The 11134-nt window shown below is 43.4% G+C and overlaps 2 protein-coding genes across 2 annotated transcripts; both read left to right on the top strand.

Annotated features, from left to right (window-relative positions):
- Positions 1–2284: 2284 nt before the first annotated feature.
- her8.2 (hairy-related 8.2) lies at positions 2285–4620 on the top strand. Its single transcript, XM_029446711.1, has 4 exons — positions 2285–2418; positions 2543–2638; positions 2730–2808; positions 3229–4620. The coding sequence occupies exons 1-4, from the start codon at positions 2356–2358 to the stop codon at positions 3582–3584; spliced, it is 594 nt and encodes a 197-aa protein (XP_029302571.1). The 5' UTR covers positions 2285–2355; the 3' UTR covers positions 3585–4620.
- Positions 4621–7114: 2494 nt separating this feature from the next.
- Positions 7115–9913, top strand: her13 (hairy-related 13). Its single transcript, XM_029445668.1, has 4 exons — positions 7115–7494; positions 7698–7784; positions 7867–7948; positions 8545–9913. The coding sequence occupies exons 1-4, from the start codon at positions 7408–7410 to the stop codon at positions 9009–9011; spliced, it is 723 nt and encodes a 240-aa protein (XP_029301528.1). The 5' UTR covers positions 7115–7407; the 3' UTR covers positions 9012–9913.
- Positions 9914–11134: the final 1221 nt, after the last annotated feature.

The raw sequence follows: 11134 nt of genomic DNA, 5'->3' as shown, positions 1-11134 counted from the left end.
ATTTTAAACCTTTGCCTGCTAAACAAAATTGAACATACCGTATTTTGCTATGCATATTATAATCATGACTTCACAAATGTTGGAGATACACCATAGCCATTTGTGATAATGTCAAAGAAAAAACATGCTATGTGCATGATAACAAAAAATAGCATTTATGTAAATCTGTGGTGCCAGTGCATTATTATTGTTGAACAGTCACATAACTGAACTATTGTTGACAGACAGATGTCGATCTTTTATTTATTACTCATTCATACATGAAGCAGTTTGCACAATGTAAGGATTCATACACTATCTTCATTCATCTGACCCCGCACTCATTATTACCCAGGCGCCCTCTGCTGGTTTGCCTGCACGTTTAGTGTATGTAGCTCTTACTGAAGCAGTGTACAAGTGGTTTACTTAGCTTACTATTGAACTTTAAAATAACTAAAAACTTTGACTTTTAGGGCCCTCTGGAGACTAAACACACATTTACGCCCAGGCCTGTAACCCTTGTTTTATTGAGTTCTCATACGAAATATATACAAATAAAACAAAACATATAAATAAATAAAGCATTCAGAATCCGTTTAACGACTGCATGTTGTCCAAACTAATTCTCATTACAAAGTGTTTTAATTATACAATTGTACAAATATAACTTTCCTAAATTTAAGACAAAGTTGTGTTCAAAAGATCTGGAATAATTTTCTCATCAGTGTAAAATATCATGTTTTGTATCATGTATCATTTCCTCCTTTATAGCATCTCGATTTACTCTGTAATGGTAATAGAAATATACTTAGAATTGTTTCATATTATTTAGTTTATTACCTTTCAAATGAGACCAGAAATATGCATATTGGCCTTATGGTTGATTCCTGATTCTGTTATTTTAGGCGGTTTGTTTCCGAGGTCTGAGGCTTAAGAGGTTCAAACAGGACTAATTGATGCCTAATTAATTAATTTGGCTGCATCTTGGTTACTATTCATTACACCTGGATACAGCACTTTTCATCCACCTGCCCAAGAATCCTCCTCCTCCTCCTCCTCTTCCTCCCCCTCCTTGGTCGGACTGTCCACCCTCTCTGGAGGTTATTTCGCTCTTCATGCTGATTAGGTTTGGATGAATAGCGGCCATTGTTCGGCTCCGGTTCCCACGACCCGGCATTCGCCTGGCAGTCGCGTGGCTCTGACAGGGGCCCGCGCTTTAAGGGACCTAAAGGTGGGGGGACATCTGGTCAATCTGACATCTGCTCGCTAACAGTTAAGAGCAGATGTCTGACATTTAAAAACACGGAGAATACACTGGCTAAATACACTGCGAGGTGTTTTTCTCAATAGTAGACTGACAGTTGTCCTCTTGCATTGCTCAAGAAGAAGAGAGGCTCGTGCATGTACTCTGACTCTCCTGCTGCACAATCACAAGGAGGTTTATTGTAAAGCAGGATTTCACTTACAAGCAATTTGCCTTAATGTTTTGGTGCATACAATAAACATATTAAGAGGAAATACCAAAGACAGCCAAATAATTGCGCATATCAAGAACATAAATATAGAATACAAATATGAGAAATGTGCTATGAAAAAATATAAAAGCCAGCAACAAACCATGTATTTAAAATGCTTAACTAATGCTTAACGTGATGATTTATGGCATGAATTACTGAAGCTTGTATAAAAATAACTTCTGCTTTCAGAGAAGCTGAGTGAATGCCTGATGGGTCTGTAATGAACTTTTATGGAACAGGAAACAAGATAATTTGGTCGCATATCAATGATGTGTAAAGTAACGGTGACTTAATATCCCTTAAGTATCCCTGTCGTGTTGTATCTTAGGATAAGTGAAGCATCTTCCATACAGGCAAACCTGTATACGAGCCGATATATTCTCAAGTGATTTGTCAGTGTATTGTGTCTCCCTGTGAGCTTTGAGGGAATAGCTTTGGCCTTTTTGCAGGTCGTGTAATGTTGCTCCTGAAAAGAACAGGCGAGGGGCTCCCCGGAGTACAGCACGGTAACTGCACACCCTTGTTCATCCATGGGAGAAGAGGAAACTGCAGTTTTGTGTTTTTGTGTTGGGTGGAGGAGGGGGGTGGAGAGAAGTGCATGGTTTCAGGCTGGACATCTGTCGCTTGTGAGGTTTTTTTTTTCTAGGCCAGTTCTCTCGGTTATTGAATGGAGCCAGTGACCTGTCAGTCTTGACTGATGGGACCCCGTGTGTGGGAAAATCCCGCAGCCAAAGAGATGGAGCATTCACATGCTAATTGCGCCCGATAAATAAGAGGGCCGTGCCGCGCCGAGGGCCCTAGAGACGCGCTGAGATCCAGAGGAGAGGAGGCACAAGCGCGCAGACACCCGAGAAAAAACATGACTGCTTCATCCATGGCGCACAACGTGGGGAAACATCCCAGTGCCAAGGAGGAGAGAAAGGTATTTTACACTTGGATATAGATCGATTTCTCTTTTAGGATACACAGTGTGGGCCACTCTGTTCTCTGCACTGCAGCATGGTGCCTCACCATCCTTTAACCGACGCTATGTTTCACCCCTACAGATGAGGAAGCCGCTCATCGAGAGGAAACGACGAGAGAGGATAAACAATTGTTTGGATCAGCTGAAAGAAACTGTGATCGGAGCGTTCAGACTTGATGTGAGTATTTTCCCACGTGTCTCATCTCCTCTACAAGTAAACAGTGGAGGGTGAATCAAGTTTAACTTCAAGGCTGCTCATCTCTCAACAGCAATCTAAACTGGAAAAAGCCGACATTCTGGAGATGACAGTGAAGCATCTGCAAAACATCCAGAGTAGTAAACTCAACGGTGAGGAACATGTGCACGTGTCTGTGTGAGTCACATATGTGATGGGGTGTAAATGCAAGATTACTGTGGATTATAGTTTGTATTGATCCCTAAAATACTGGCTGTAATCTCAATCATTGGCTCAGAAAGTGGGCAATAAAAGTGAAATCTGCCAGTTTGAGATGCCTGTAGTTGACAGCACATCAAATGTTAGATGTATCTCAGTGGCTAAATGTACTCAGTTGTAAAGTTATAGTTAGAGGAGGGTTGTAATCTGGTGTTATTGCTTCAAGTGAAAGTGTGTTGTGAAAGAGGAAGTGTTACTGTGCAGCTTCCTGGTGGGAAAGAAGCAACAGTTGAAGTTGTTTTGCTGCATGCATGTTGTGCTGTCACCACTAGGCGGTGCTATAACTTCACACCTCGTCCCTTTTTCTCCTGCAGACCCCACATTAGGCCTGGAGGTCCAGCAGAAATACAGCACAGGGTACATCCAGTGCATGCACGAAGTCCACAACATGCTCCTCACCTGCGAGTGGATGGACAAAACGGTGGGCTCCCGCCTGCTCAACCACCTCCTCAAGTCCTTGCCCAGGTCCACGGATGAGCGCCCCCTCCAGCCCTCACCCAGACACGATGGCCCTCTCCTGGCCGGACAAGGCACAGGGTTCCCCAGCACACCCCTCAGAGGAGACCCCCTCGCTGGGAGGCCAACCTGCCATGTGGCTGCTGGACGCCAAGACAGGCCCTCAATCCACAGCTCCCACCTGGGGATGCTGGAGATGTGGAGGCCCTGGTGACCTGGTGGATTACTTATGTTGGTTCTCCATTCTGTTAGACCATCCTCTGTTATGTATCTTATAGATATGCTGCTCAGAAGACAAACGTGGGGCAGTTTTGTTCCGGTGATTATTATTGTAGGTGTGCTATGATTCTATACAGACCTTTTCTCAGTACTTCCCTTTAGAAGTTGACTTCTTGTAGCCTGCATTATAGAAGGCTCTTATTAATCTTTTATGTATTTATTGTATTAACAGCTTTATTTATTTGATATTATAAGGCATTATAAGACTTGGTTTCTTAGACTATTTGCTTGGTATTGCATAGATGTTTATGTCTTCCTCCTTTGCTGTATAATTAACCCAAACATTAATAAGAATAAAACTTGTATTGTTTTCATCTTTATGAAAGATCCTGTGTCATGTACAGTTGTTGTTGTCAATTGTGTTTTGAAATCTGCTATAGTGGCCGTGCAGGACAGGAAATGAGTCCCACTTGTCAGGTTATTTACTAATATCATACAAATATAGATATGAAATATAATCAAATGAGGATTATTTAAGTGTCGTTTGAGCCAGGACTTTTATCACTGAAGGATTTGGTAGAGATGATCAGACCTGTAAAGATATTAGCTGCATTTATCAATATTTTTACATACATTTGAAACCAGATGTCATGTAGTGGCTGTGACTGTCACTCACAGTGACAGCTCATTCTTCATTAGCTCATAGTTTTAGTAGCTCCAGCTGCAAATACTGAACACATCAGCTGACACACTACCTGCCCTGCAACACATGTCAGACACACCAGGTTAGCAGGTCAGTTAGTTTAGTTTAGTGAACGTAGGTATTTCTCACATGTTGACCATGTTTATATTAACAATACGACGCTGAGTCCGTGAGCCAACATTCACAACACCAGGACATTCTTATGTTTGGATATTTACTATGATATAATGAAGTGCAGCAGACATGTTGACTTGTATTAAAGTGTCTCTGTAAGTCATGAGCCTGCGTGCACAATCCCTTCAGCCGTTATTCATTCCATTATTTCCTCCTGTCTTCAATGGAAACGATGTTGCTGTTTGGAAGCTAACACGTGCTACATGTTGATAATATGTCAGTACGAATGTTACTTTTGAAATGTAATTGCTTACAGATTCAAAATGTAATAAGTAATGTAGCTTTTTTAATTACTTCATCAAAGTAATGTTACTTATTACGTTTCTGTAAATGTGTTAAACGTGGCAATAAAGATGAAAAGTCCTAAAAACATAAACTCATTACTGATTATTAAACGTTCCTCAATAAAACTTATTGTTTAACAGAACAATAAAGTTATATTGTACATTTATCAATAATAATATGTTTACATGTAATCACCAACATGTGACACAGGTCAGAGTTTAAAAGGGTTTTCTGCCTCCATAGTTACCAAAATTGCAGCTTGAATTAAAGGGCCAGTGCACCCAAATCATAAAGCGACATACTTTCTGATTTACCTCCAGTGGAAACATAAGTTCTGAGGTTTTTAGATCTCCAGTGAACACAATGGATGTGAATATAGTCTAATGTGTGACGCTCAAAGCCACATTCATGATTTACACCTGTGTTGAACCTGCAATACCCGCAGGGACTATTTCTTTGGTGTAGAAGGTCGTGCCAATGAAAGCTGTTCACAGTGAGGTGATGGATTATCCGCAGTTACCAGGACTTTGTGGCTGGAGAGACGTGAGGAGAGAACGCTCAGAGACTGGTATCTCTAAACGTGGATCACTAAACTCGAAACCATCTGGCTGGATATCAACATCAATCAAATTCGGGGGAACTGACCCTTTAATCCCATGGCTTTGCAAGGAGGTACTCATTATGCATAAATTAATTAGAATTCTAAATCATAATTAGCCATAAGTGTTTTGTTATTGAAGGAACAAGACATCCATTTCAAGGTTGACCTTAATTAATGAGGAATGTGACAGGGACTGTGTTGTGCAGTACGTTTGATGGTTGACACACTGACACTGCTGTAGTTTCATTCTCTCTCTGGTAGACTAATTAACAATGAGTTGGATGCTCACATAAGGAACCCAGTGAGGATTGAAACAGGAGCATTTTAGCATCACAGCCGTCTCCATCTGGGCGCACAACAACGTCAGGATGTCAACTCTGGTCAAAGCAAGTGTTCTGGTGCGTTTTAATAAAGATGTAAATCATCATTGGGTTTTGAAAAGTAAAAACGTGCATATGGCCCATTCTCCCGCTATTATTGCCGTTATGATTGGCCGCCACATGGAGCCAGGCGGCGGGTCTGAAGAGCGAGAGAGGGGGACGTCTGGTCCCTCAGCGGAGCTCCCCAACAAAAGCGAGCCGAGACAGCTGCTCTCTCCACAGTCCACACCATTAAAGATCTGGAACAGGGATCTGTGGGTGGCGAGGTGCCAAAAAAAAAACTCCACTTGAAACGTCTGAAACTCTTCCTTTATTTAGGGCACTAGAGTTTTGTGTTGCTTTTTGTGGAAAGGCTGCGCAAATACCGTGCGTAAAAGTGCACCTGAAAACACATCACTGCATTTACCTGGAAGGTGGCACAGATGCCCGCGTGCTCCTTTTGCCGAGCAGACACGACTGCTCTATTGTGAGGGTCATTTGCATGATAATACCGTGTACGAAGCATGTATAATAACGAGGGCAGGGCGCTCTTATGAGACAGAAACAAATAGACATGGCGCGCAAAGGACTAAACCAGCAAAGTCAAATACTGACACCACAAGAAACCAGCGTCATTTAATTCTCAACAGCCCAAATGTTGTGTTAAGTTTGACAGCTTCATAATGTGCATGATTGTACACACACATCACATTACAATACAGATCATGTGTAGCCTCTGTTATCGGCGACATCAGCTCGATATTATAAACTCTCGCACAGCAGAGAGGCAACGTGAGAATGCAGTTGCACACAAATCAGAAGTCACCAAACAAACGGAGAACAAACGAGGCGCAGGCCAACACCTGTCGCTTTCTTTGGAGAAGGGCCCTTAATTCCCCCGGCTGATTCAGTTTGGGCCGAGGGGCCGCCAGCAGCAGCTGCCAACTGAAGGCATCGCGTTACATCCGCCAAACAGCCGGATAAATCTGCCGAGGCTCGGACACAAAAGCCAGCAGAAGAAGAAAGAGTCGGGCGGAAAAACCAACAGAGCAGATATTTACTGGAAGAAGTGCTGAGATGCTCTGAGTGGACAAATACAAAGCACTGTTTAGAACAAATTCACCAAATAACTGACTGTAGCTCACATTTTAATACAATAATGACCCCCAGGCTTTATTTGACAGCTATTAAAACATTAATTGTATTTAAAAGATAAAGTGTTTGCATCAGTTTAACAGCCGGTTCTGCATGATAATGAATGTTGCACATGAGAATGGAAGCACACACCGTTTATCAGAGCCAGCACTAGGGGGGAAAAACAGAGCGGTCGGTCCCCTAACACAACAAACTGTCTGATTAAAGCCCATCCAGCTCCTCGGGGCGCAGACCGGGGCTGGCCGCAGACAAAGGGAGTGGGCGCTCATTGGCTCCGGCCGTGTGCGCTCTGTTGTCCCTCAGCGGGAGCAGCTCAGCCCCTATTCACATGTTAATAAGCCCCTATAAATACTAACAACAGCCACTCAGCGCCAGCAGCACGTCTCACTAGTATTGCACAATAAACACAGGGCGCCTCGCCTCGCCTGCGAGCTTGTCGATTTTTTTCTTCTTCCTGAAACCGGTTCCGTTTGCCAGCTGCCCCTCGCTGACTGGAACAAGGAGCAGTGGGAGAAGCCACCAAAGCGGCGATCCAACCAACATGGCCCCCTCTGATCGGCCCAGCAACACCGGACTTGATATTGAAGAAGATGAGTCCTACTACGGGATTCAGAAAGCGGACAGAAAGGTACCTAAAGGGACTTTTGACGGGATAATGTGGCACTGTTTGGACACACATGGCAGGCACTTGACACGCCGGTGACAGTCTGTAAAGCATTTACTCTGCAGACTTCTATGCCAAAAGCGTGTATTGATTTGAACAGTTAAATTACATCCCACATATCGTATCCAAAGCTGTAAGTTCACTGATGAATCTTTGTGTTCCTGCAGACCAGGAAACCTCTGGTGGAGAAGAAGAGGCGAGCTCGCATCAATGAGAGTTTGCAGGAGCTGCGGACTCTGCTGGAAGACACAGACGTGAGTACACCTCCGCTCACCTGTAGCTGTGATGCAGAGCTAGATTCTGGTTCTGATGGACTTCTACTGGTTGTCTCCACAGCTTCATTCCAAGATGGAGAACGCAGAGGTGTTGGAGGTGACCGTGAAGAAGGTGGAGGACATACTAAAGAACCGAACCCAAGGTCTGCACAACTGTTAACCCTACATTTCATCTTAAACTCTGACAACGTGCCTCCTCTTAGATCTTCACACCTGAAACCAGGTAGTGAAGTTCAACCTGACATTTAGAGCAGTGGTTACCAACCTGGGGGTCGGGCCCCATTAAGTGGTCATAAGATACATTTCAGGGGTCAAAGAGGAAACTGAAAAAGGTTTCATCTTTTTAATTTAATTTTCTTTATAATTTCTGGATAATTTTACTTCTTCAGGGTTTAATATTATTAAACTAGAGGGAGTTAATATATAATATAATACCAGTGAAGAGGGGTCGCAAGTAGACAAAAGCAGCCACTGATTTAGAAGGTATAAAAGTAATTTAAGTTTACTCTTAAATCATGAGAAATGTAAAGCACCCACGTGTCATGTGATTTTATATTTTCTTTTCTTCTCTGTTTGTGCTGATTTATGTTTAACGTTGTTTTGTATTAATAGCCTTTTTTATTTGATGTCCAGCTTCGCGTGACGCTGCCTTACTCCTCAGCTTCTTATCATGTTCAGCTGTCTCCTTTAATCTAAAACCAGCTCCAGTCATCTCATCGTGCTTCTCTCTCCTCCACAGAAACAGACACTCTGACTCAAGAAGCCAGTGAGAGGTTTGCGGCCGGCTACATCCAGTGCATGCACGAGGTCCACATGTTTGTGTCCAGCTGTCCTGGGATAGATGCGACGGTGGCGGCAGAGCTCCTCAACCATCTCCTGGAATGTATGCCCCTGAACGAGGATCACCTCCAGGACGTGCTGATGGATCTAATCACTGACACTTCTGAGAGTAACGGCAGCACTTGGCACGGGGGCGACGAGGCGCTCTGCGCGTCTCTGGCCTCACCTGGAGGAAGGAGTATATCCAGCGCCTCGTCCTCGGCCCTCTCCCCGGCGCCCTCCACCACGTCCAGCGAGGACCTGTGCTCCGACCTGGACGAGACCGACAGTGAGCACAACCACAGCTCCACCGAGGGCTTGGAGAACAGGGAGGCCCTGAGCATGCCCACCGTGACCCCCCCGAGGTCCATGTGGAGACCCTGGTAGGGGTCAGGTGTTTGGATGGAATGCAGTTGGAATATGTTGGAGCAGCTTTCTTTTAAGATGTGACACCGGGCCTCTTACTGAAAGGGACATTTTGACCCTACAACACATGAACACTTCAAAAATAACCATTTTCTGGTGGTGCAACATTTCTGTCTCATTCACTCCTGCAGGTAACTGCCCGCATGCATGGAGTCTTTTTTCTGGACCCCCCCACATTGATGTTCAATAATGAAATCTGTTCAGAGATCCATTTCCACACGACAGCCTCAGTTAGTGCAGCCTTTGTGTTTTGTGGAGGGACCATGGCAGTGGCTTTTCTCTTCACCCACAACTGAATGCAGCAAGTTTGAATCCACCCCTTTGCATTCTGGGAGATGTAGTAAATCACTCAGTGAGGTCGAAGTAGAAAAACCCTCCTAAGTTTTTGGATATCAAAGAAAAATGTAAAGGGTGGAGTTCTCTTTTATCTCATTACAGCGGCCCCTCCAGGTTGGGGCCTCCTGAGACAACTCCCCCCCCCTTTTTCCTTTTCAGTAGTGACTCCCTGGCTTTGAGTCCTGTTGTGACCTTTCTTTACACCTCACGACAGATGAAACATTCACTTATAACCCGGCAAAGGACAGACGAGGAACAGTTCACACTTTTTTATGTCAATAACTCTGTGTATATAGGATTTGTATGTGGAGAAAAGCTCTTTTAGAAACCGAGAAGTTTGGCAATGCCTCTGATTAATATAAATATTTCTATTGTATTTGCTAAAGGCCTGTAGTTTATTGGACCAGTAGCCTCCTTCAGAATGACCACTTTATGTTGTAATGATGTGTAGAAATGCCAGTAAAATGTCTGAATTTGATAAATAAAATAATGTAATTGAAAAGCTGATGACTGACTTGAGTTCTGTAATAAATAAACAAAATATATGAGAAGCGAAAGATTCTTCAGGACATGTGAGATAAAATATTCATTGCTATTATCTTAAAGGACACGAGGCTAATTTAGTGATTTAGGCCAATAAGCTATTAAGAGATTTAAGTTTGATTGCATGGCCCATTAAATCATAGCCACAGTTTTTAACAGCAGCTAATGTGGATTATAGCAAAAGAGAGCGAGAGCAGTTCTCACATCTATTGTCCAAATACAAAGGAACTAGTTAAGAGTTTGTGTTGCGCATCTTTTACACCTTTTCACACAAGATGGTGCCAAACGCTAAAAGTCTACATTGATAAGATGAACATTGAAATATATAACCACTCGACAAATTAAGATGCACTCTCCTCTTGCTATTAACACCTTCCACTCCTGGATCCCACCTGCGGTCCCGTCTCACCACGAGGACGCGCGGTGCGTGTGCGCACATGAAAGAGTCGCACCTCTCCAGCGTGTCTTCACTCTCACCTCAGATACAATGAGCGTATTAACAAAGGACTGTTAGATCCTGTCTGGACTGAGTCTGCAGCAGCCAGCGGTGAGTAACCTGGACCTGCTGATATTAATTAAAAGAAAAAGCTTTGTCGGTTTCACAACATATACTAGACCAATAGGCTACATCTAATATTTGGTGGAAATCACACGTTGTTCATTGTCTGGTGATCCTCGAGTCTTCAAGGAATAATTAACAAACCCGCGTGGAGGTGGAAGTGGGTGTTCACAAACTGGACCTGGGTGTGAACGTCGGAGTAAACACATTGAAATGGGAGCGGACGAGAGACACGATGATCAAAGCTGCGACCATTTGACAGAGAAGCGTCAAAGCCCGCACAGCTGAAAGGACACTACAAAGGAGACAAGCAGGCTCACATTCTTCAAAGGGACCAAGCACACACACACACACACACACACACACACACACACACACACACACACACACACACACACACACCATACAAAATCCAGAGTATAATCCAAAATAACACTAATTGGCTCATTAAAAAGGAGGATATGCAGAATACAACCTGGCAACCCAGAATGTATTATTGCTTATCTTTGGCCTGTGATTAATCTAGAATGACATAATAAATAATCCTATAAATCTTTACATTTTGCTTGATGTAGCTGGTCGAGGTGGAGCTAACTTGTAGCTACTTTATAAGATGTGGAGTTTAATCTTTAATAAATCCTATTGT

Source organism: Cottoperca gobio, chromosome 13 (genome assembly GCF_900634415.1).
Source record: "Cottoperca gobio chromosome 13, fCotGob3.1, whole genome shotgun sequence".
Taxonomy (NCBI): Eukaryota; Metazoa; Chordata; class Actinopteri; order Perciformes; family Bovichtidae; genus Cottoperca; species Cottoperca gobio.
The sequence above is the reverse complement of the archived record's forward strand: the minus strand, read 5'-3'. Positions and strand labels throughout refer to the sequence as shown.